The 27,380-nt window shown below is 45.6% G+C and overlaps 1 protein-coding gene across 3 annotated transcripts; it reads right to left on the bottom strand.

The window, feature by feature from the left end:
* Position 1: 1 nt before the first annotated feature.
* sov (small ovary) lies at positions 2-24,215 on the bottom strand. 3 transcript variants are annotated; one of them, XM_032440548.2, is made up of 8 exons: positions 15,802-15,823; positions 15,491-15,660; positions 13,611-13,820; positions 12,558-12,651; positions 6,263-12,494; positions 3,323-4,444; positions 2,142-2,827; positions 2-1,523 (listed from the first exon to the last, which is right to left on the bottom strand). In XM_032440548.2, exons 3-8 carry the CDS (start codon positions 13,799-13,801, stop codon positions 189-191), a joined length of 9,660 nt encoding a protein of 3,219 aa, XP_032296439.1. In that variant the 5' UTR covers positions 13,802-13,820; positions 15,491-15,660; positions 15,802-15,823; the 3' UTR covers positions 2-188. The 3 variants fall into 3 exon arrangements, with proteins under 3 accessions (XP_032296439.1, XP_015025025.1, XP_002058093.1); XM_015169539.3 differs by lacking the exons at positions 15,491-15,660; positions 15,802-15,823 and adding an exon at positions 24,079-24,215; XM_002058057.4 differs by having other exon boundaries at positions 15,491-15,852.
* Positions 24,216-27,380: the final 3,165 nt, after the last annotated feature.

Below are 27,380 nucleotides of genomic sequence, written 5' to 3'. Positions count from 1 at the left end.
ATTTCCTTTTTGCCATTGGAATCGAATATTTATTATCAATACATATTCCTTAAGTCTAGGTAACATTATTATCATGTCACGTTTACAATTGGCCAAAATACTGTTGGCAATCCTTGGAACGTATTCACGAGTTGCTGGGCAGGGAAGTGGGAGATATACAATTAAAATTGGAGCTGGCTGGCATCTGTTTAGGCATCACGATCTGGCGGGCAGCCGCGTTTTAGGCCAGGCGTCGTTGCCAGCTGTCCGATGTCTACAAAGGTGCTGCGACGCTTCAGGATTCGCTCGAGGTTGGGCATCGGCGGAGTCGATGTACTAGCTGCCGATTGAGTGGATGTGGGCGTGGCAACAGCAGGAGCAGCAGCAGCAGAAGCTGCCTGATTGCCGGTGAAGGATGTGTGCCAATTGATGACAGAGCTGCGGCTATTCGCCTGCGCCTGTTGCTGTGGCACGCCGGGCGTGACATTAAGACGGGCATTCAGATCATCGGGATTGAGAGTTTTGCGCCGCTTGGTTAGCTTGGCAGACGCCGCCACGAGCTGCTGCTCTAGCTGTCGGCCATTGGACGAAACAGTGGCCGTGACATTGCGATTGAGCAGCTGGCTAATGAGCAGACGTGGTATCGGCGGCTGTTGGGCTTTGCGCATCAGTTCCGTGTACAATTTCAGCATGGAACGTTCGTCCTGGAAGCGTGTGCGGCGCAGGCTGCTCTTGCTGATGATCAGGCCGTTCTGGAATTGATAGAGCACCTGCATGAGGAACTTTTTCAGATCCGTATACGGATGGACCTGCTGAAAGCGATGCACTGCATCCCGATGGAACGTATAACAATGCTGGATATACTCATCGAAGCCATCAATTTGAATGGCCTGACAGAAATGGCAATGCCGGAATTTCTTATAATGATCGAGCATGTGACGCAGCGTTTCCATTTCCGTGGTCGAGGCGAACATACAGAAGGAGCAGTGAAAGATGACCAGATCCTTGACCTGTCGGAAACAGAAGCGTTCCGGCGATGCGCTGTGCTCCACACGTCCGTGCTGCGCCATTGCCACATTTGTGGGCATTATCACGCGGCACATGTTGCACTGATAATACTCGTTGGGATATTCGCCGGGCGACTCCCGTGACTGCCGCTCCCGGCTGATGGCGCCCAGCTTGAGCAGTTCGTTCAGCTCCCGATCCTTAAGGGACTTCAGATCGTTGGACAAATGCGCCTCGGTCACCATATGCTGGGCCAGACCCAACCAGCCCTGGTAACGATGATGGCAGAAGGCGCACTCGTTCGGCTTGTTCACATCGCAGGCCACCAGATTGCGTATCGAATGCACATTGGGCAAATGGTTCTCCAGCAGCGATTTCGCATTGCCCACAAAATTCCGGCATTCCGGACAGCGCAATTGCGGCTGTACGCTAAAATAGAATGGATGCTCCGCATGCTTCTCCGCCCAATGCTGGGTGCGCAGCTCGACGACATCGCTGCTCGTCTCGTTGCAGTGGGAACAGGTGAATTCGTATGTTCTCTGCAAGCAAACGGAAAGTATCGATTAATCGATTGGTTGATTATTGTAAACAACAACAAAAAAAAAGCAAGTACGCTGCACTGTGTTTCTTGTTCTCCTTTGCCACATACTACGTATGAAGAATGCAGTGTTGATTAACTTCCATGATTATAATCTAATCTTTATGTAATTCTCAATGCATAAATATCGATCTGGCGACTTATCGAGAAGAAATTTATTTAATGCCTCTTTTTGCCCATTCTATAAATGTGCATGAAACTTTTATATTCTTTTAATGGGTGCAGGGTATAAACATATATTTAGGGAAACAAAATCAATTATTATATCACCTAAAGATTTTTCTGTCCGTTTTACGCATTCGAATACAATTAATACAATACTGGCTGTTAAACCAGCGCTGGGTCAGTGTGACCGTTTGCTTGATATGGAAAAACAACATGCACACACACACGCACATATTCAAATCAATAAGTAAATGTACGCAAGCATCGAGATCGATACCGTGGCTCATAAGTACGATAAGTATCGATTAATAGTGCGGAGTAAGCAACGAATGCGATAGTTGGCCGGACAGCGGCTCACGACTATGACACGCACAACTATTTAAATGGCGCTTACCTGTTCATAAGTCTCTTCATCCGACGAAAACAATTCGATCTCATCGATAATAGTGGGCTCATTGGGGAAGCTGCTGTTGTTGCTGACGGTGCAGGTTTTGTTGTTATTACTGTTGTCATTGTTGTTGTTGTTGTTATTGTTATTGCAGCTGGTGCTGTTGTTGCTGGACGTCGTGCCGTCAAAAGGATGGGCCATAGCCCAATAATCGTCATCGGGCATCTCGTTGGCCACCCGCTCGAACTGCTGATGGACAAGTCCCTCTTTGCCCGAATGATTCTCGTGCATATGGGTTATGATGACACGCTCCAAGGCATGCCCATGCGTGCAGTGGGGGCATTTAAATTGAAATCCAACCTTATGCCGGCTCTCGCAGTGCTTACGCATGCGCTGATAACTGTTGGCCGCGGCGTCGCACGAATTGCAATAGAAGCCCAACGTATGCCAGTTCTTCATCTTACATCGCTGATAGTTCTTAATCGGCTGCACCCGCTTGTCGGGATGTTCGCGTCGCATATGCTGCATCATTGTCGTCACATCCTTGTCGCACACTGTGCAAAACGGACAGCTGAACTGATGCTTGCGTCCGTGCACCTGAGCCATGTGTGCCAATATCTGGCTCTGGCTGGCCACCACCGTGGTGCACAGATTGCATAGCCAATCGTCTGGGTTGGTGCGTAAACCCAGGGCTGAAAATTTAAATGAGTTCAGTTTCAATTCTTTAAATATAGACCATAATTAGTTGATGCTTCTTTCGTTTCTTTCCAGACCCCAAAAGATACATAAAGGAAGCCGACAATGGATTATATCTATTAGGCAAAAGGTTCCAAGGAAACGTAGGATACAAAAGATCCAGAGGCATGAGAGCCTCTAGAGAGTCTAGTCTAGTCATCCCTCGGGCTAAGTCAAGTCTATTAGGCTTGAATGTCTTTAGGATAGGAGCTTGCGGCCTGTTAATGGTATACCCATCTATCTTCCCATTATTGCAGAGGAGGGATTGCGGTGCCATTAACTTGTATGTGTCGAACATTAAAGTGGGCAATAATTTTGGAGCTATGTTGCAGACAAACAGACCAGGCCTATCGCCCTAATCAATAACCCTTTGATCCCCTTTTTTAATGATTCAATGGATCTTTCCTAGATTAAAGGTGCCAATAGATTCTGCATCCGATTTTTGTACTCACATGACTTAATCCAACGGATGTCGCTGTTGAGGGAGCTGTCGCTGCGCCTGTGTATGACCAGGTCGACATTCTGTCCGATATGCCGCTGAATGTGTCGCTCGATGGAGAGCCGCTTGGGATGGAACGCAGCACAGAGGCCACACTGGTAAATGAATCGCTTGTGATAGGCATAATGCTCGAGCAGTTTATCAAGGCTGGTCAACTTGTCCTCAGCTTGGCAATGGAAGCACTTGTACAGCTGCTCATAGCTGTGCTCCGTCATGAAATGTTGCCGCAACGCCGACTCCGTGGCCAGATGGACACGGCATTCGGCAATGCAGCAAACGAACCGCTCTGCCCTCGGCACATAACTCCATTTGGGAATGCGTGGCACACGGCTGCCAGGCGTTTCATGTTCATTGGCGGGTGCGTTTGTCGAACTAGCCGGCTCTGCCGGCGTGTTGTTAGCTGTCTCGCTTATGGTTGATGTGGCCGCCGGCTGTTTGGTCGTCGGCTTGGCATGATAGGCAACGATCACCGCCTGCTCCCTATGCTGCTGGAGATGGTTGTGCAGATGTTTGTATTCCTGCGACTGGAACTGGCATTCGCCGCACGTCATCATCTGCGCGAATGTACGCTGGCGCGGCAACAGACTCAGCTCCGAGGGTCGATAGATGGTCTTGGTGCCCTGGCGACGGCACAACCATTCGTCCAGAAGCTTATTGACAAAGTCTTCCATTTGCTTTTTGCCGAAGGGCTGCTCGACGGCGCAAACCCAACGCTTTGCCAACACGCTGCCATGCTCCGGCTGATCCTCCGGCTGTGTGGGCAGCTCAATGAACTGCTGCTGGCAATTGACCAGACGATATTCCTCGGCATGCTGGCTGGACAGATGCTGATGCATTAGCCTGCGATTCGTCGTCGTTTCCAGGCAAATGCTGCAAAAGTAATTGTGCCGTGCGTGCATCTGCTGCAGATGTGTCCGCAACGACGGCGGACGCTCAAAGGTTTGTCGGCAAAACTTGCATGTAAGAGCACCAATATTCGGATTGCTGGCCATGTGGAAGAGCACATGATTCACAAAGGCGTCTTCCGTCAGCGGCACGCTACACGCCTTGAAGGGGCAAGCATATAGCTTGTTATCTGAAATCGAATTTGAATTTGAATTGAGGTTAGTTATGCGGTCCGGATTGGATTCCCTTAAATCGAAGCGAAATCTTCCTCTACATTCCGAGAAGCGTATTTCAGTTGGATAAAACTCTTAACTACTTGCTGATGGGTCTAACTAGTTCATGCGATTAGACTTGCCCCATGGACTTCAGCGAAATACAGCTAAGGTTTTCCACTTTTTTATCTTCCACTAATGGCATAGATAAACGCTTTTCCGTGTCTTCCACAGCTTGGGGTGTAGTTGAGCAAGGATGCTGAATGACATCCTTTTTCAATCCATGCAAGTGGAGAGAGATAGGGCAACTTTTAAAAGAGCAGCTTCCTGCTTTAAAGGAAACTTCGACAATGCGATTTGGTGAGCAACACTTCTACTGCTGACTTTGTCAAGGTGCTGGGTGAGTTACGCTTTATGCGAAGTATTTTATTAATCCACATGATATAAGGAGATTTTAACACACTCCACTTACAACAACTTACTTTACTACAAAGCAATAGCCACACACCCAACGATCCTTGCAATCGCATACAAATTCTGCGAATGTAATGCAGTTGGGTTAACCTGAAATCCTATGCCAGTCCATCAAACAACCTAAGGAATTTGCGCACTTCAATCTTCCGCAATTCCTTGATCTCCCTTAGCTCTACTTAGGAAGGAACAATATTCCACATTTAACATCAGTGAATGACCCTTATGCTTCAATCTTCCCTATGGCCTTGATCCCTGCAGCTCTACTTAGCCACAAAAAAGATTTCTCTCTCAGCAGAAACCATATTTCACATTTAACCATTTTCAGCGAATGACCCTTTTGCTTGCCTACAGCAAACAACGTGAGTGTGTCAACTATACCGATCTAAGCGTAGTTCTTGATCCGTTACGAACGTTGTCAACAAGGTCCAGGAGTTAAACGATCCGCACACAAGGAGGGCACTCATTATATATCGTATCGACTTCTGTTCCTGAGTAGGTTCAATTGAGGCTAAGTTCCTAGTGTCCAGCAGACTCTCAATGATATCTCTTACATCACTATCTCTTTAAAGCATGCCTGATGTAACATATATGCACAAAATAATCACTGTCGTTGTACCTTTATTGAACTACCCTCGAATTTGTTAAGCTATTTAACATGTAGATGATACACAACACTCCAATCGCTTGGGTTGCCGCATTTTGAGTCGGAATTAGTGCAAAAAAGAAGACAAAAAGTCCCTTTTTAATTTTCCAGTGGAGAAGCTACGGCAACTCTTTTATCTCCTTAATGCACTTACATATTCCGCTGACTATAAAAATAAGATTAGATTGTCAAACAAACCCATTCTGCCTTGGAGATAACTCCAATGTACTTCGGCGAAGAAGTTAACAATCTTAAACTACAGTTTTTTTAATAGAGATTAAAACTGAGGGACTAGCTCGCATAGAAAGATACCGACCGGCGGACGAACAGGTAGAATGATATTGTGGTCCGATCAGGTCCAACCTAGCAGAAGAACGGATTTATGCAATTCTGAGAGACTAGCAGGAAAAGAGACAGATGGCACATGTTTCGGAGATGTCTCTTTCTATGCGTTACACATTTGAAGACAAAATTATAATACAAGAAACATGGGGAAAGCAGTTCAGCGAGAATGGCCAACAAATTGCCGAATTGATTTTCCATCTTCCAGGATCTTTCACACTATTAAACCGCATTGTTGATGCCAGGAAAATCCTTGAACGCAACTAATCAGTGAGCTGCCTGTCAAGCCGCATGCTCCCAACAATTCCAACTTAGGTTTAAGGAATTGCTTACTTACCATCATAGCCGGTGTTTTTGAGCAGCTCCTCCAGCACACTGGATATGGGTGTGTTGGTGTCACGCAGTGCACCGAAGTAGGTTGAGGGCGGAACAGTTGCGTCAACAGCTGTCGAAGCTAGCGAAACTGTGGCTGTTGTTGTCGCCGTCGTGGAGCTCGGGCCATTGCGCTGATTGAGCAGATCGCGAATACGCTGACTGACAGACGCGGCCGTGGTTGGCGTCGACGGCGAAACGTTCGACTCCTGCAGTTCGGAGCGCGAGGCGAGTCCGTGCTCGATGACCCCATGATGCACAAAATCATCCACATCCCTGCCAATATGCGGGCAATAGGCGCACTGCAGATAATCCTTGCTGCCGAAGCTATAGCAATGGAACTTCATGTGCTCCCGTATGCAGAGGACCGTGTGCGCACAGAAGTTGCAATTGGGCGCCATGCAACGGAAACGATCCGCCACAAGACGCTTGCTGCGCCACTTGGCGACGCTTTCCGGCGTCTCTTGCGGCTGCTGTGGCTCGATGGTTATGTTAATCTCGGCGGCCGAGTGCTGCGGCACGTTTTGGGTGAGCACGTATCGGCCATTGGTTACGGCGGGCAGCGGCAACGTTTCGCCGGCCAGCTGGGGCGGCACACCTTCGGCCAGGCTGTACACCTGATTAATGGCCAGCCCCAGCTCGGACGCATGATTGACAACCGTTGGCTTTAGGATGGGCGCCGCGGCTGGCAACTCGCTTGGCTCCATCTGCGGCTGGCTGGGCGGACGCGGCTCGGCGACGAGCAACTCGCGCAGCATCGTATTTGTGTGGGCTTGACTAAACTGCATTAGCTCCAGGTCCAGCTCGGGGTCCAGCTCCGGCTCCAGCTGGGCTGTTGTTGGCAACGCTTCCGGCTCAGCCGCCAGACGATCTCCGGTAAAGCGTCGCACGCGCAGCTTGGGCAGAACGGGCTCCGCTTGTGCCGCAGCTGGAACTGCCATGTGCCGGCTGACCAGATGCTGCAGCTCCGCGCTAATGGTCAGCTGCTGCTCCAGCTGCAGCTCCTGCTGCGGCTGCGTCTGTTCCGTACAGCTGGCACAGTGTCCGCTCCAGCGCACCAGCGGATGCTCGCGAGTAAAATGATTCTCTAGGCCCTCCAGCTCGTTGGAGAATAGGAACGTGCAGCCGGGCTGCTTGCAATAGTAAGCGGGTTGCGGTTCTTGTTGTTGCTCCGACGTTGGACGCAAACGATACGCCACATTCTCAACGCTGAACTGTTGGGTTAGCGTGGACGTGGACGTAGTTAGCGTAGGAGTAGGTGTGGTTGCCTGAGCGGGCATTTGCACGGAATCCAAGTCGGCGACGTCACCATCGCAGCAGCTGCTCGCCGCGGACTTGGTCGACTTGCTGCTCGTTTTGCTGGCGGGGCTGCCGTTGCCCAGTTTGCTGCAGAATTTGTGAAAATTGCGAAAGATGGACTTTTGGCGTTGGACGCTGCCGCTGCCGCACTCGACATCGATCCATTCGTCGCGCTGTTTGGGCGTGTTCATGCCCTCGTCGTGATCCTTTTCATTGTCGGAGCCATCCGAGCCGATGCCGGACAGATTATCGTCCGGCTGCAGCTGCAGCTGCTCCGGCCCTATTTCTGGCTCCACATGCTGATGATGCTCCACCTGCTGTTGCTGCTGGCGCTGCTCCTCCTCCTGCTCCAGCTTGCACTCGTTGAGCACCAGCAGCTGATCCTCCTCCGGCAGCGTGGGCGGCGGCATGGTCAGCACATCCACGCATGCCGACGAGTTTTCATCATCCAGCTGCGCCTCCGGCTCCACCTTGGTCGGCTGCTTGGGCTTTTGCTGCTGCTGCTGCTGCTTCTGCTTCTTCTTGTTGTTCTTTTTGCTGGCCTTCGCCTTGCCCGCCTCATTGGCCTGGGCATTGTGTCGCCGTAAGAGATTCTTGGCCAGCGCCTGCGACTTGACAATGGGCACCCCGGCCGTATGATAGATGACCAGCTTCTGGCCAAGGCCGGCCAATGGCTCGTCGGTGAACGCGTGCTGATGCTTCCAGTGCCGCTCCAGATTCTGTCGATTGAGCTGCACGAAATCGCACAGATGGCATACATGTATCCGTACCGGCAGCCGGCAGCTGTAATTGTTGTTGACAATGACGCGGGCGCCGGCGCCGCAGCCGGCGACATGGCGTTCGATTTCGTTGAGGCGATGGCGGGGCACCTTGCAGCGCGAGCACTGGAAATTCGGTTCGCCCGTATGCCGAGCGAAATGCTCCACCCAGCTGGGGTTGTTCAGCTGCAGATGCTTGCGGCAAAACGGACACTTGTAGCCATACCGGACGCCCTGCACGCTGGGCAGCGATAGGCCGTAAATGGGACGATTGTCCTGGCCCGTGCGCAACTGCTGCAGGATGCCCGGCGGCAGGCGTGAACCGAAGTGTTCCTCGTGATGCTGCACATAGTGCAGCAGGGGGAAGCGCAAGAGCTTGGCACAAATGACGCAGCTGCTCAGCGCCGTGGACATGGCGTGCCACGAGGGATTTATGTTCTTGATGGGACTGCTGCTGCTGGCCGCGGACGCTTTGGTTGACGAGCGCTTCTTTGTCGTCGTCGTCGTCGTCTGTTGCTTTTGCTTCTTCTGTCGGAGCAGCTGCTCCAGCTGGGCGCAGCGCGACAAACGCACCAAACAGCGCTTGGTGTGCTCCGCCAGCTGCAGCTGCTTCTTGGCCTTGAAGCTGGCTCGATCCGGACCCGATGCGACGCCACCAAAGCGTCGACCACGTCGCGCCACATTGCGTATAAAGGGCGCTAGCTCCGCGTGGCTGGCAAAGCTGCCGCTGCTCGACCTGCTGCGCAAGCTGGAGGCGCCGTTCTCAGCCAGCTGCTTCTGCTGCCTCTGTTGCTTCTGCTTTTGTGCCGTACAGGCGCGTCTGCCGGTCGCACGCATCACATCGTCCGCATAGTACATGTGCGCAATGTCCTCGTTCAGCTTGTCCAGCTCGCTGCGCTTCGGCTTGCGCCGTGGCGGTGGCAACGCAGTCGCCGGTTCGTTGCAGACGCGCTTTGCTGGCGGCAGCTCCGGCTCCGGCTTCTCCTCCTCCTGCTGCTGCTGCTGCTGTTCCGGCTGCTGCTCTCGCTCCTCTGTCGCCGCCTTGGACGGCCTGCCGCGCTTGCGTTTAGCTGCCGTTGTCGGCGCCTGCTCTTTGGGCTTGGCTTTTGGCTTGGTCTTGACGCCGGGCGCCAGGCCAAAGACATTGCGACTCAGCTGGGTCTCGTTCATGGCCAGATTATTGAAGCAGGAGCGTCGCTTGCCGGCGAGTATATTGTGCGTGGAGATGCTGCAATTGTCATTCGTCTTCTCGAACATATTGGCCAGATGCCGGTTGGCTCGCCGGCTGGCATTGATGTCCGACGCCTCCTCCGACATCTCTTCCTCCGCTTGCTTCTCCGTCTGTTCCTGCTGCTGACGCTGGTGCTCCACAATGTCCTCGTAGACGAAACTATTTCCCGTGAACAGCTCCGATTTGTCGACCAGCGGCTTGCTGGCCAGCGGCATCATCGATTTGCGTCGTTTCATGATACGCTTCAGTTCCGTCTCCGGCTCCGTCACCGTCTTCGCCGCCTCAGCCTTTGGTTCGTCGTTATTCTCGTATCTGGGTATTATGGTGATGGTGTGCGCATTGGGACCAAGCACCACCTTTAGCTTGGGCAACTTTGGCATGAGTTCAGCCTCATCTTTTTTGTTCGCCTCTTTTGGCTCAGAGTTTGTCTCTTCGGACAGATGCTCGACATCGACAATAGCGTCCTCATTGTCCGCCTCTAGCTCGGGCTCCAATTGCTCTTGCTCCACCCCATCCTCTTGCTCCGGCATTTTGCTGCTGCCTTTGGTTTTGCGTCTTTCCGGCTGCTCATCCGGCTCTGCGCGCTTTTCGGACGTCTCCGGCGGCTCGTTCTCGACATTATCCGTGTTATCTGGTTTCTTGGCCTCTTTTTCTTTTTCTTCTTTGTCTTTGGGCTTATCCGCATTGGCTTTGTCCTTTTTCTGCGCACGTTTATCCTTATCCATTTCGCCTTTCTTATCCCTATGCTTCGATTTGTCGCGCTTTACGTGCTCCTTGTCGGACTTGTGTTTCTTATCCAATTTATCCGTTTTATCCATTTTATTTGACTTATCTGCTTTATCCGTGCTATCTAATAATTGATCTGTTTTATCCGTCTTACCCAATATTTCCGTTTTATCTGCCTTATCGGCTTTAATTGACTTATTCGCTTTATCTGGCTTAGCCACTTTATCCGATTTATCCACCGTATCCATAATCTTATCCGTAGCCTTATCCAACTTATCCGGCTTATCCTTTTTGTTCATTTTATCAGCTTTATTTACCTTATTTAACCTATCCGTTGCCTTCTTGTGTGCCTTGTTCGATTCTCCATTAATACCTTTCGTCGTGCACGTCTCCTGCTCCACGTCAATATCATTGCAGTTCTCCTCCTCCTCCTCTTCTTCCGCCTGCACTTCATTCGACCTATTTGTCCTATCAGCCTTCTGCCCTCTTGTCTCTCCTCTCGACTCGCCGCACGACTTGTCCGCCGCGTGCACCTTTTTGGGTATTTTGAAATCGAGCTTCTTGTTGGTCGCTGTTCCAGCTACATCGCGATATGATGTGTCCAGCTGGACGCGATCCCCATCGACCGTTGCCTGCTTTGGCCCCGTCGGCGTCTCGTGTTCGATTTGACGCTGCTTTTCGGCTGCCTCCAGTTGACGTTGCTTCTCCGCCTGCAACTTGGCAGCTGCGGCCTTAGCTTCACGATGTTCGCGATAGGTGCGCGGCTCGGCATGCACAGCCGTAGCCGTGGGCGGGGGAAAGCGCGGATTGCCATTGTGGCCAACGCCGCGATGGAAGCCGCCGCGATAGCTAAAGCTGGTGTTGGGCTTGTTGTAAACATTGTTATTGTTGTTGTTGTGGTTGTTATTGGACCAGCTGTTGTTGTTGTTATAGCTATAGTTGTTGTTATTGTTCTTGTTGGCTGCCTGCCAGTTGGGACCAGGCGGCGCGTCCTCGAAGCCAGCGTACGGCACGTCCTTGTAGGGCGCCGGACGACGCACTGCGCCCGGATACTGATGATTAGCTCCTGCTGCTGCTGGTCCGCCCGGCTGCTGAACTCCTGTTGGGTTTGCCAGCAATGGCACATTGATGTTGTTGTTGTTGTTAACCCACTTGTTGCAGCGCGGATCGCGCGCATCCCGCAACTCCGTATTATTGTAGCGCCGCATTTCAGTGAATTCCTGAAGCGGCTCATTGGGACTGCACTGAAATTCGGCACTGGCAGCGGCTGCAGCAGCTGCTGCAGCGGCGGCTACAGCGGCCGATGTGTTGAGATTAAGCGGCGCCCGGGTCCGCAGCAACGGCGTCGGAATGTTGTGCTGTGCAGCAGGAGGAGCAGCGACAGCAGCACGTGGAATGTTAACCATGGCGGGAGGACGCGTCTGGCTGCGTCCGGCTGTCGGAAACGTGCGCGTCGGCAGCGCCGGCGGCGGCGGTGGCGGCGACAACGACGAAGACCTCGAACGCTGCTCCAAGCGGTTGTTCGCATAGATGGCTTTGCGTCCGCGCGGATCATTGCAATTGGAGGCCAACTGGGGTGCGACTGTCTCGCTGTTGCCGCGCAACGCGGCCAGCTTTTTGCGTGCCTCCTCCAGCGACTTGAGCTTCGATTGTTCCGCCTCCGAGTTGGCCGCCGCTTCGACGGACCGCGCCGGCGGATTCGAGCGACGCTCGAATACGATCAGGGGCGATCTCGCCTGGGGACTGCTCACATTGGCAACGGCGGGCGGCGGCGTTGTTGTTGTGACTGTCAGCTGGTTAGTTCTGCGGGTAAAATCCTGCCGCCTGCTGCCAATGGGCGAGGTTAGATCCACGGTCAGATTGGCTGCCGGCTGCGCTCTACGCTCGAAGTCCGCCTTGGCGGCGGGCGGTGAGCTCATGTCTGCATTTAACGAAGCACTTAGCATCGGTGGATTCGATCTGCGCTCGAAGCCCGTGGAGCTTTTGGCTGCAGCCGGACTCGGTCTATGCACATCGTCCAGCCTGGACGAGGGCGATGTGCCATTCGCTGTCACAACTTTGTCGGCAGTTTTGATTGCGCTTGGATTCGATTTGGACACAACTTCAACGGCTGCCATTGAGGTGCTTGGCAGCTCGTTTGGTTCCGCGGCATCAATCACAATTATCTCGCTGGGATTTAGCAGCTGCAAATGGAAATTGAATTTGTTTTAAAAGTAAAGTCTTTCAGTTGATTGAATTTTACGTACGGCACCAAATTTGGCCTTCAATTTATCAATGACGCCCTCGATTTTGCTCAGCTTCTCCTCGGGAAAGCGACGATAGAAATCCTCGGCGGGCATTCTAAAATCAAAGAATAGTTAAAATCAATATAAATTATATTTAATGTGCCATCAAAGTACAGCACACAAGCGTGGGCATTTGTTTTTACGCGCATTTAGATATTTCGTTGCCTGATGCGTTGAAATTCGCAACATGTTTAAGCTGCGCACAGCCCAAAGTTGAATAGGAAAGTCAGCTGAAGGTAGATCCTTCAAGTTCTTGGTATATAGCTGGACACACACTGCACTTATTCACACTTTCGAGTTTATATCTTGTTGTTTCTTAATCGTTAACTCTATAAAAAAACTGTTTTTCCTGATTGACTAATTGATGGTCAACGCACAGTCCAAGCCTGAAGAGCTACACTCAAATTTCCACTGTGTTGTTCCACCCGCATGCGTGGAAAAATCGCGAAAACCATTTGCATGCATGCGACGGCCTGAAACTCATTTTCAACGATCTTTGTTCAAATTCATTTGAGGCGTGTTTCACACTTTTTCGGTAATGCATTCCTCCTTGCCGGACGTTAAAGATTTGGTGGTTGACGTTTCGTGCTTAGATTCAATTCCCAGAATTTATATGAAAAATTATTTGAGACGTGTTTCACACTTTTCGCAGAATTCAAGCTTCCTTCGCGGAAAATGCGATTCAAAGAATTGTTGCTTCTAGCTGATTTTCAGCGTTTTGCTACATTCCACCCAAAACAGTGGGAAATTCGCGGAAAACGTTCGTATGAACGTTTTTTTTTTTTGCTTACCATCCGTTAGCCTTCAAGATCATTTGTGGAACTTTGATTTGGTTTTTGCAAACATATTTTTGAAAAGAAATCGGATCAAGATAATTAGATTTCGATTTTCCACGGACGTGTACTTAGTGGAAAGGTATCATCCAAAATTTGTAGCACAAAACGTTCCACGGGCAAGGCCGGGCAATGACCGCTAGTAGAAGATACAATATATTATGATTAAATATGGACTTACTCGCTTTCCAGCAGCTCGACGAGCATGTTGAGCTTGCGATATTGCTCCTGGGCCAGCTGGCGTCCATAGGTTTTCACCACATTCTTGATGAAGGGCGCACAGGAGCGTAGTTCCTCGACCTTGGCTATGTGAACCGCTGTATTCTTCTCCCTCTGCCCGCCCAACTTATTGACATCATCTGCATCGGCCATTTAACTTAATGTAATAAATCTTTGGATGGAATAGACAAGAATATGAAATGTATTAAAATACTATATGAAATGTTTTCTATTTTCAATCAAATCATTTTAGCGTTCTAGCATTTACCTAGATTCTTGTTGAATAACACAATAATACTATTTTTCTTTTGAGAAACGAATATGTAATATATCAAGTTTTTAGCGACGTTGTCAAAGATAGCAAATAACTTTATAGAGTATTGTCAAAAACTGACAAGTATTTAGTTTAACGAAATATCAATTAGCATTGAGCTTTGAATTCACAATAACTCTAAAGTGGAAACTCATTTTATACAAAAAAATAAATGAAAATCAGAGAAAAACTTTCAACTCACTAAAAGGACGCCAAGCTGAGTCGCTCAGGCCGTGTCCATATGCTTAAAGACTTGGATCTTAGAGACAGCAGAGCTTAAAGGTTTCATTTTAACAATCCACCCTTTTCCCACATTTCCTCAAAATCTACAAAAAAGCGATTTCGTATTGTGGCGCACCGCATCGTATACAAAGTTAGGGTATATCATAACATTCCACTCTCTTAACTATTCATACTTTCGCCATTTTTCAAAATGTACAACTTTTGCCCAAGTTTTTTGAGCATTTCCCGTTTATCTTACGAACTTGACTCCTGTCTCCTTGGTACAGTTTCTTATGTACATTTGTAGATATAAATCAATATCAATGACTATCGATATATATAGAACTTTGAAGATTGTATCTGATAACTCGAAGATGGTAAGAAGTAGAAATTCGCAGAAAAACTAAATTTTTTTTATAGATTATTATAATGTAACATTTCACAAATATCGATAAATATCGAATTGCATCCCTGGTTTTTTGAGCATAGCTCTGAGTTGAACACAAAATTTGACAGACATTTTATGGTTAGGTTTTTTCCTAGATACCTTTTCTGCTTAATTTTTGTTATACACAAATAATTAACAATTTAAAGCCCTGACAATGAGCTCAGAAATTATTACAGCATCAATTTGCCATTGCCTAGGATAGGTGCACGTGTACAAAAACCCCAGTTACGGCGACGGGCAGCTGGTTACAGGGTATCTGCAAGTTGAGTGACAACACGAAAGATGAATTTTCCACGCTCCCAAAACAATGTTGAAACGATCCTTTAAGAGGAACTCAATGCAGCGCTAAGACTTTTAAGATTATTTAAAATGAAACTGTTTTTCTTATGCAGGAATTTTGCAAAATGATGAAATTTCATTTAACTGCACTTATTTGTTTTTACTAATTCGAAAATCGTTTTTAAACTTGGGCACACAACACTAGATAGAAACAAAATTCGAACTGCGTATCGATAGTTGCAGTACAATTGAATATCGCAATCAGGATATGATGTCACGATCTTGATGTGCAGCAAGCAGTACTGAGAAGCTGGAGTGTAACCTATTTGCGTGCCTCTTGGCCTTGATCTGGCAATGATACGACTTTTGCCTGGGGCAAACAGGTGGGAAGCTGCGTTTGACAAGCTTTCGGTCCCTGGCAACTGTGCATTGCCGGGACCAACTGTCCAGCAAGCTTATAATGCAATTAAACGCACAGACACGCACGCACACGCACACATGCACGCGCGCACACATGTGCATATGCGGCGCTTGCTTCAGCTCCTTTTTTTTTTCTTTCAATATTTGTATTGGTACACACCACTGTGTCCAGCAGCAGCAGCAGCGGCAGCGCAGCCGCTGCCAGTGGAAGCAACAGCGTCAACGGCGGCGACTGGGAACAACGGCAATTGACAGCGACGTTTGCAGCGGCAAAGCATTTGTTGTTTAAAAACGCGTATGCTCGAATACTTGTTAGGAACTATACAACAACTAAAAGTAAGAACAAACCACAACGCACATTAAAAAAAAAATTTGGCGAAAAAAAATGTGTTTACAATTTAAAACAAAGCGTCACACACACACAAAAAAAAAAAAAAAAAAAAAAAAACAACAACAAAAAATCCGACGCACAAGACGCGCTTGTTTTGTTCATGCGTTGTTCCTACGTCGTGAAAATGCGACTGACAATTGAGTCAAAGACAAGCATGGTGCAGGCCTCAACCGAGTTGCCACCTCGTGCTCAGACTTTAATTAGTGCAGTAATTAGAGTTGCACTGGCAACACTTACATCAAGAACTGCACATTGTTTAGTGTTAAATGCGCATGCCACTTCGTGCGGTTATCAATAATATTTTGATTTAATATATTTCGCACAGTTATTGGTATTGGGCACATGTGGCAACGCACCGCTCGGCGTCAGCTGCTGACAGCTGATGCTGCCAAACGAATTCGCCGCATTTCAGTTCGTCTTTTTTTTTTCCGGTTCCCTTTTGGTTGTTGATTTGTTTGGCTCGTTTTCGTGCTGTTGCCGCAGTTGGCCGCTTGGCGTTCGCATTGTTTTTGTTTTGATGTGATGCATGTGTGTTTGTCTGTGTGCGCTTGCGTAAGTGTGTGTGCGTGGCACTCTCAGGGTAGAAAAATTGTGTTCGCTTTCCAAAGATCTGTTGAGTTTGAAAATGCGCAAATCCAATATTTTTTCACATTCTTCTATTTTCCTTCCTCGCCTTCAAGTTTGCCGTGGTACTGTGTGACAGCGTGTGCATGAAATTTTGTCGCTCACACAAACACAAATATATGACCGCGTGCATGTGTATATGTGTAGATAGATACATACATATGCATGTATGCTTATGCTTACACACACTACACTACAGTTAAGATATCTGCTTCTTTTTCTCGAGAACTCGAACCATTTCTCAGCTTCAGCTCTGGTTTAGTTTGCTGACAGGCGCAATTACTGCGAATATTACCCGGCGTTGTATGGGTCACTTGAATATTTCAAAGTTTTTGTGATTTCCAAATCGTTTTCGATGAGTAAATTTAAATATAAATTTGTTTTTTAATGATAAATTTGGCATCCAATCTCTCAAAAGTTGTAGTGTTCGAAGAAGATGAAACATAAGCATAAGCCCGAGGTTGCCTCCATTGATGTCACTTGGTTTTTTTTTTCATGTTCTTATTGTTTCAATTCTTATAGTTTAAATTTCTTTAAGAATAAAGCAACGCAAATTTTCTTAGGGTATCGAGAGGGTTTCTTTAACATTTTTATTGAATTCAACGAAACACCGCAATTATGGCTTCTGACATCGACTTGCCGACACTTGGGTCACTACGTTACGCAAGTAACTTGTCGCGATTTATTGTGGACCTCTTTGGTGGCACCTGAACCGCCATCTTCTCGCTTGCTAGATCGACGCACGACAACTCATGAAGCCTGAGGCTATGTCTAGTTGGGGGTTTGATCACCAAAATATTCACTATCGTCCTGAAAGAAAGCCCACAATTTTAAAGCTAGGTAGAATTGTGGTACAGTTCTCTCATATTTAGGAAAAACATTCCACCTGTCCAATAATCAGGAAGACAGAAGATGGTTGATATTTCGGATAAACCTAATTTCTCTGCCCGTAAGGCAACTATAAGAAGAGCCTAACTAGAAGAAACCCCCAAGTTTCTTCTTATTGCTGATGATGTGTTTATCGGTATTTATCGATTCTTTGGAGGCGGGACAAGTTATCGTTAATATGAACAAAACTCGTGCAGACGAACGGATAGACGGACATGTCCGGATCGACTCGGCTATCGATAGAGAATATATATATATATACCTCTTAAAAACAGCTGTACAAAATCTAGGATAAATGTTACCCGCGATCTCAGCACCTTTAAAAGCTTGAGATAGTCGACGTGTTCTATTTCCAAGCAATTGAAAAACTCAATGTCGAAATCATGTTCTCCGAGAAAATCTCTTCGGGTCTAAGAGCTAGAGTCACCAAATTTGACATGTAATCTTAAGAATGGTAGACACAGATCAGGTATCTTTTATTTTATGGCTACTGCGATGGGTCAACAGTCAACATTCGGCAAAACAACCACTGTCTTGAGACATCTGTCGTGAATTGTAGCATCTTGTTTTGCGTTTATGATGTTTTGGTCATTCACATGCACGTACAGCTGCCTGTATGCGAAGCTGGAAGTTCAGAAGTTCCAAAAATGATAACTTAGGCACCCGACGTGGCAAACTCTTTTTAATATCACTCGTGCCTTCAAAAAGGAAGAAATGCGACCGAAATTCGAGATTTCAATTTGTTGCTGCTTGAGCAAACACTTGAGAGAGCATTGAGACTAAGCCAACGCAGTTTCCTGTAGTGGAAGCGAAAGAAAAGTCGGCGATGCCCTTCTATCACCCGGGCCAAAATGAAGTCGATACGGGACCTGACGCACTGAAAACGAGTAGCTACCCTTTCTTGTTCTAGCTGTCCCATCTGTTTGTTGTATGGTTAAGGGTTAAAATTCAGTTCGATTGGAGTTAGTTGTGAGTTCGACACCGGTAGAAAAGAATTTCTAAGATACATGTACAAACACAAATTCATGCGCGTCTGCTTCGCATTTTAACAGCGTGGTTATTGCGACATTTTTCTGTAATGCTATTTAAGTTCCTTTTTTTTGTCATAAGTGATTGATTCAAAATTTTGATCTAAATCGGCAAAATGGCAAGGGGTTAGTTACATCGTTAGTTATACACGTTTTTTTTCGAAACAGAGGTCGGTGCGAAAATCGAAAACTTTTCTCGGGTAATAGCTCCGCGCGGAGATATGACGTTCCAAAACGACATAACTCCGCGCGGAGATATGACGTTCCAAAACGACATAACTCCGCGCGGAGATATGACGTTCCAAAACGACATAACTCCGCGCGGAGATATGACGTTCCAAAACGACATAGCTCCGCGCGGAGATATGACGTTTCAAAACGACATAGCTCCGCGCGGAGATATGACGTTCCAAAACGACATAACTCCGCGCGGAGATATGACGTTCTAAAACGACATAACTCCGCGCGGAGATATGACGTTCCAAAACGACATAGCTCCGCGCGGAGATATGACGTTCCAAAACGACATAACTCCGCGCGGAGATATGACGTTCTAAAACGACATAACTCCGCGCGGAGATATGACGTTCCAAAACGACATAGCTCCGCGCGGAGATATGACGTTTCAAAACGACATAGCTCCGCGCGGAGATATGACGTTCCAAAACGACATAACTCCGCGCGGAGATATGACGTTCTAAAACGACATAACTCCGCGCGGAGATATGACGTTCCAAAACGACATAGCTCCGCGCGGAGATATGACGTTTCAAAACGACATAGCTCCGCGCGGAGATATGACGTTCCAAAACGACATAACTCCGCGCGGAGATATGACGTTTCAAAACGATATAGCTCCGCGCGGAGATATGACGTTTCAAAACGACAGAACTCCGCGGGGAGATATGACGTTCCGAAACGATATAACTCCACGCGGAGATATCACGTTCCAAAACGCCATAGCTCCGCGCGGAGATATGACGTTTCAAAACGACATAGCTCCGCGCGGAGATATGACGTTCCAAAACGACATAACTCCGCGCGGAGATATGACGTTCTAAAACGACATAACTCCGCGCGGAGATATGACGTTCCAAAACGACATAGCTCCGCGCGGAGATATGACGTTCCAAAACGACATAACTCCGCGCGGAGATATGACGTTCTAAAACGACATAACTCCGCGCGGAGATATGACGTTCCAAAACGACATAGCTCCGCGCGGAGATATGACGTTTCAAAACGACATAGCTCCGCGCGGAGATATGACGTTCCAAAACGACATAACTCCGCGCGGAGATATGACGTTTCAAAACGATATAGCTCCGCGCGGAGATATGACGTTTCAAAACGACAGAACTCCGCGGGGAGATATGACGTTCCGAAACGATATAACTCCACGCGGAGATATCACGTTCCAAAACGACATAACTCCGCGCGGAGATATGACGTTCCAAAACGACATAGCTCCGCGCGGAGATATGACGTTTCAAAACGACATAGCTCCGCGCGGAGATATGACGTTTCAAAACGACATAGCTCCGCGCGGAGATATGACGTTCCAAAACGACATAACTCCGCGCGGAGATATGACGTTCTAAAACGACATAACTCCGCGCGGAGATATGACGTTCCAAAACGACATAGCTCCGCGCGGAGATATGACGTTCCAAAACGACATAACTCCGCGCGGAGATATGACGTTCTAAAACGACATAACTCCGCGCGGAGATATGACGTTCCAAAACGACATAGCTCCGCGCGGAGATATGACGTTCCAAAATGACATAACTCCGCGCGGAGATATGACGTTCCAAAACGACATAACTCCGCGCGGAGATATGACGTTCCAAAACGACATAACTCCGCGCTGAGATATGACGTTCCAAAACGACATAACTCCGCGCGGAGATATGACGTTCTAAAACGACATAGCTCCGCGCGGAGATATGATGTTCTAAAACGACATAACTCCGCGGGGAGATATGATGTTCCAAAACGACATAACTCCGCGCGGAGATATGACTTTCCAAAACAACATTTTATGTCGCGGAGATATGACGGAGATATGACGCTCCAAAACGACATAACTCCGCGCGGAGATATGACGTTCCAAAACGACATAACTCCGCGGGGAGATATGACGTTTCGAAACGACATAACTCCGCGGGGAGATATGACGTTTCGAAACGACATAACTCCGCGGGGAGATATGACGTTTCAAAACGACATAACTCCTTCCAAATCATCACGTTTTTTTCCAAAATCGATGTGGGTGCGAAAATCGAAACTTTTCTGATGATATTTTTTTAATATCTCGGGTAAATAATGTCCGATTTTAAAATGTTATACCTTTTTGAATGCGTACGAATCCCTACCATATATTGGCATTCAAACAAATTAATCATCGATGGGTTGAAAAATGTTGTTGACAAAAAACCGATTCGTTCGTAAATTCCATCTATGTGATGATTTTTTGGAATATTTCCGTCAAATAATGTCCGATTTTGGAATTTTCTACCATTTTTGACTCGTAAGGATCAGTTCTATCGATTGACATAAAAAAAATGAAATCCAAAATTTTGACCCAAATCGACAAAATGGCAAGGGCAATGGCATCATGTTTTTCGATGATTTTTTTTTAATATCTCGAGTAATAGCTCCGCGCGGAGATATAATGTTCCAAAACGACATATGGCGTTCCAAAACGACATTACTCCGCGTTGAGATATGACGTTCCAAAACGACATAACTCCGCACGGAACATATATAGACTTGAAATTTTAGATGTAGTTGCTCCTAGTGCCTGCCCGGATCGAGTTTGTTTCCGATAATCGATAATCCGTCTCTAAGCAATCGATAAAAACGATATCGATATCCCGTTTTTTGGTTAATAAGAGCTAGAGTCACGAAACATGATATGTTGCTTCTAAAATAGAATATATATATGCATTTGATGTTGGAAGAAGAGGGTTCAGGGTATCCGCTAGTCGGGAGCTCCCGACTAGAACCTCTTACTTGCCTCGTGTTTGTGTTGGGTCGCGCCGTAAAAACCCTTGCACATCTCGAGCATCTCTAATGCGAATCTCATGCATTGCTACAAAACGATTTAGTATGTCAATAAAAGAAGGTTTTTGTGGGCTTAAGGGTGTCACTCTCCACGAGAGGATATTGAAAATTTCTAGCAAAAAGAAAAGTAGAGTTAAACTATTCCAATAAATGATAAGAGCTCAAAGCGGTCCGGATATTGCGCACATGCAACTATCAATATATATATATATATATATATATATATATATATATATATATATATATATGTCGTTTTTTATATATATATATATGGACTTTTTATTTAAATGGGACTTAAAATTTGAATTTTACAGCTTGTAAGACTTTAATCTAAATATATATTGTATGCATAAAAGTAAAGCATCAGCAAATTAAAAGTACTATGGCGAGACATGCGCATATATAAAAATATATATTTATTTATATTACTTGCGCGAACACCCATTTGACTAATGTATTCGCCTTTGATAATATATTTTTTTTAGACAGAGCTTTTTTTTAGAATTTTGTAACTTGGGGAAACGATTTGGTGGGCACTTTTCTTAGTTCCCATCTCATTTATACAATTTATTGATCATATGTGGCCTTTGAAAAGGTTAATTGAGAAAGCTTTATAACTTAGAGGCTTGTTCTCCAAATAAAAAACAGGCCGACGAACACCTTTCGATTCAACTCTTGATGCTGATTAGGAATAAATGTATAAATATTGGAGGGTCGGTGCCCGCTTTCAATTGCATCTAAAGCATATTTATTTATAGGTGGGACTTATCAACATAGCAATTATATGTAAGCCCATGACAGATAAGATTATAGCTTTAAAGCTCAGCGTCAGAAAAACGCGCTTTACTAAACTATTTTTATAATATTTAGCTTCAATTTCACATTAGATATATTGATTTCAAATGTTCTGCTTAAGAGTTCGCTTTGGATGGCAAAAGTATTTGTCCGACTTTGGGGTTTTATAGCGTTGGTTTTATGGCGGTTTTTTTATCACTGGGCTTTAGTTGCTCCAAAATATATTTTATAATAGCTCTGCGCTTTTATTTGACATTATCATTTCAATAGGACACAGGATCAGAGAAAGTGTGTGGCCAATCCTTTCACCACTTTTATCTTTCCCGTAAAACTTCAACAATTAACCATGGAATTGGTTAAGTCTCCGTTGACGGGATGTTGGCAGTTGTGTTTTATATCTATTGTTCACAATCTTCGGTTCTATTTTAATGCCAATTTATTTCCTAATCCATTTACTCGCTGGGCATGTCTAGCCCGCGCTCCACAGAGCTGGTAAGATAGGTTTTCATAAAGCTTTTGAGTGTTCGTTATTTTATTTGTTTCATTAGATGTTATCCATTTCAATCTGTATATCGGTTTGTTGAATCCTCGTTATTTGCCACGCTTCAAGCTCTCTGCGTTTTTTATATATTTCATCATTTCGATTTTATTGTTTCTTTCTCTTGAGCATAAATTTTAAGACGATCTATAGAAGTAGCAAAGCTGAGCTTAGTACTAAAACAACCTACAAGTCTAGACAAGATCATAGAACGTTAGGAGCAGCTTTAACAACTACTGAAGGTAGCGTCCGTCAGAAAAACTTGGTTGAAAACACTATTTTAGATCCAATGGCCGAACGGGATCTCCGCCATAATCTTTTTCAGCACCCGTTAAGCCGACAAGCTGTCAGGGTCCTGGCTGACCCAATCAGAGAGAAACACCTCCAAAGGCTACACCCCGGCGACCTTTCTATGGGGCGAATCATTAATATACCTCCATCTTCTTCATTTTAAATACCACTCCAGATATTTCTCAATATCCCTCCCTTTATATGTCCCTAATTTCACAGTTCCAAACTTCTTCCCTCATTCATTCGCGGGACGACTTTGTTACCATAAATGTGGCATGTGACCCATTCGTTTCCGCCCCAAATACTACATTTGGATCTCCGAAATGTGATATTGTAGCTTTTTTTGTGTTAGACAACGATATGCCACCTGTTTGTAAAACGCAAAATGTACATTTACTTGCTCGTGTTTGTTTGCCGATTGATAGTAGATCTAAAAAGCTTCTGAACAGGCAGCAAAAGCTTCGCTCAACTTAGAGCTCTTTCAGAGCAATTCTATCATCCGTCAATTGGGAGTAACAAAATACCAAAAAATACCAAATGTTGGTATTTTTGAAACAATTGACACGTTTCTTTCTAGTTTGTAAAAAGCATTCGCTTTTTTTCTGTAGACCTTATCCCCTTGAAACTTGAAAGCTTTTATTGAAATAAAGCTATACCAAGGAGACCAAGAAGGAAAATTAAGAAACTAATTCAATCTGAAAAAAAAATGACGCGATCTCTGGAAGATGATGAAATAGTTGCAAATCATACTGTTGGAAATGATATCCAACCTACTTGCAAATAGATTTTGCACTGTACAACTGAGAAAAATAAAAAAAAAAACAGTCCAAAGAAAGAAAGTAAAACGGAACCGATCAACACAGCACACTTGATAAACGCGTAACATAACCACAATGAAAGAATAATCACAAAATAAGAAACACAGACACACACATACACAGACGCACATTAACGCGACACACGAACACATTTACGTACAGTCGCACACATACCAACAGAAAAAAAAATTACCGAACGAACGCAAACGCATTGAATGCCATATTGAATTATTACCAAGAGCAATGGTTCGAAGTTAATATTACCGTTTTACCATTTAATAATATTCCTTAATCTATGCAACTTACCGTAATAGTGTGGATATTAAATTTCCATTGAGTTGCAATTGTTGTTGTAGTTGTCTTTGTTGTTGTTGCATCAAACAGCGTCCGCTGCAATGCTCACTTTGGCGAGGTTCACACTTCTGAAGTCGGAACTCGAATGACGGCAATTGGCAAGCGATATGTGTTTCGTTGTGCCTGGCATGGTTGGAAAACAAATAGGTTGCTTAGTTTGAACGTGTGACGTCACAACTAACAGACAAAATAATATATATATCTGTGTTGATACTAGTCTTATATTGAGTTTTAAATGTTTTATTCTATAATATTATGCATACCGAAATGATTTGTATACCGAAATTGTACGAAGCAACATTAAACAAACGCAAATACGCAAAAGTGTGCAGTGTGGCAACGCCGCAACCTTCACACAGCTGCCGCATACCAATAACATAAACGTATACATACACGCACTAACACTCAAGCACGCCGCAGAAAGCAGACGCAAGCAAGTGACGCGATTCGCCGGCCTTTAACGAATTCGCCGCAGCCAGCGCTTGTTATTTGTTATTGCTCCTGCTATTGCTGCTTCCTTTTTGTTGCCAGTCGTTGTCTGCGCTTTAAACAGACCCAATCGTCTGTTGTTGCCAAGCGCTGCAGACACACCCATGCACACATGCACATGCATGTGTGAGTCTTTCTCTGGGTGTGTGTGTGTGTGTGTATATATATATACATGCATATATTGAATTGCTGTTCCAGCCATGGCAACATCTGCATGGTGGAGGATCTGAAGGGTCGATGGTCAGTCATGAGAGCTCTGGTTATCCATAAAGTAAGTCAACCTTATCTCGCACTCAAGCGCACTCGGGGTAGGTATGTATGTACTCTGTTTATCTTTGTTTATATTAACCGCTTACGAAGCTGGACACATGATACTTGGAGTATACAAACATATACTCATACATATATTCGAATCACACAGAGATTTTGTAACTGCGACCGTTTTAATGTGTGATTCACCAAATTATACAAATAGACTGCTCTCGAGCTTCTCTGAAGATCCAAAATTGGGGTTTTCTTCCGTTTTGGCTGACAGAATGGAGTTCCATTGTAAACACAATCTTAACAGTCGATAGTATCCCGACTGCTCTAACTAGTTCTAGTGCGAAATCGAAACTTTTTCGATGATTTTTTTTTAATATCTCGGGTAATAGCTCTGCGCGGAGATATGATGTTCCAAAACGACAGAACTTCGCGGGGAGATATAACGTTTCGAAACGACATAACTCCTTCCAAATCATCACGTTTTTTTCCAAAATCGATGTCGGTGCGAAAATCTACACTTTTCTGATGATTTTTTTTTAATATCTCGGGTAAATAATGTCTGATTTTAAAATGTTATACCTTTTTGAATGCGTACGGATCCCTACCATCCATTGGCATTCAAACAAATTAATCATCGAAGGGTTCAAAAATGTTGTTGACAAAAAACGGATTCGTTCGTAAATTCAACCTTTTTGATGATCTTTGGGAATATTTCCGTCAAATAATGTCCGATTTTGCAATTTCATACCATTTTTTACTCGTAAGGATCAGTTCTATCGATTGACATCAAAAAAAGAAAATCGAAAATTTTGACCCAAATCGACAAAATGGCAAGGGCAATGGCATCATGTTTTTTTTTTTTCAAAATCTCGATCTCGGTAGGTGCGAAAATCGAAACTTTTTAGATGATTATATTTAATATCTCGGGTAATAGCTCCGCGCGGAGATATGACGTTTCAAAACGATATAGCTCCGCGGGGAGATATGACGTTCCAAATCGACATAACTTCACGCGGAGATATGGCGTTCCAAAACGACAGAACTCCGCGGGGAGATATGACGTTCCAAAACGATATAACTCCGCGCGGAGATATCACGTTCCAAATCGACCTAACTCCACGCGGAGTTATGGCGTTCCAAAACGACAGAACTCCGCGGGGAGATATGACGTTTCGAAACGACATAACTCCGCGCGGAGATATGACGTTCCAAAACGACATAACTCCGCGCGGAGATATGATGTTCTAAAACGACATAACTCCGCGCGGAGATATGATGTTCTAAAACGACATAACTCCGCGGGGAGATATGACGTTTCGAAACAACATAACTCCGCGGGGAGATATGACGTTCCAAATCGACATAACTCCACGCGGAGATATGGCGTTCCAAAACGACAGAACTCCGCGGGGAGATATGACGTTCCAAAACGATATAACTCCGCGCGGAGATATCACGTTCCAAATCGACATAACTCCACGCGGAGTTATGGCGTTCCAAAACGACAGAACTCCGCGGGGAGATATGACGTTTCGAAACGACATAACTCCGCGCGGAGATATGATGTTCTAAAACGACATAACTCCGCGCGGAGATATGATGTTCTAAAACGACATAACTTCGCGCGGAGATATGACGTTTCAAAACGACATTTTAAGTCGCGGATTTATGACGGAGATATGACGCTCCAAAACGACATACCTCCGCGCGGAGATATGACGTTCCAAAACGATATAACTCCGCGGGGAGATATGACGTTTCGAAACGACATAACTCCGCGGGGAGATATGACGTTTCAAAACGACATAACTCCTTCCAAATCATCACGTTCTTTTCCAAAATCGATGTCGGTGTGAAAATCGAAACTTTTCTGATGATTTTATTTTAATATCTCGGGTAAATAATGTCCGATTTTAAAATGTTATACCTTTTTGAATGCGTACGGATCCCTACCATCAATTGGCATTTAAACAAATCAATCATCGATGGGTTGAAAAATGTTGTTGACAAAAAACCGATTCGTTCGTAAATTCAACCTTTTTGATGATTTTTTGGAATATTTCCGTCAAATAATGTCCGATTTTGGAATTTTAAACCATTTTTGACTTGTAAGGATCAGTTCTATCGATTGGCATCAAATCCAAAATTTTGACCCAAATCGTCAAAATGGCACATCACGTTTTTTTTTTGCAAAATCGAGGTCGGTGCGAAAGTGCCTGCGCAGATCGAGTTTGTTTCTGATAATCGATAACTTACTCCGTTTCCAACCAATCGATACAAATCGATATCGATATCCTGATTTTTGGGCAATTTTGGTAAATAATAAGAGCTAGATTCCCCAAACTTGACACATAGCTTCTTAAATAGAATATATATGTATATGCATTTGATACTGGAAGAAGAGGGTTCAGGGTATCCCCTAGTCGGGAGCTCCCGACTAGAACCTCTTACTTGTTTTTTTTTAGCATTAACAAAACAGGTTTTATTCGTGATTTTTATAT

This window comes from Drosophila virilis, chromosome X, assembly GCF_030788295.1.
Source record: "Drosophila virilis strain 15010-1051.87 chromosome X, Dvir_AGI_RSII-ME, whole genome shotgun sequence".
In the NCBI taxonomy this organism is placed as follows: domain Eukaryota; kingdom Metazoa; phylum Arthropoda; class Insecta; order Diptera; family Drosophilidae; genus Drosophila; species Drosophila virilis.
Note: the sequence above shows the minus strand (reverse complement) of the source record. Positions and strands in the feature narration are given on the sequence as shown.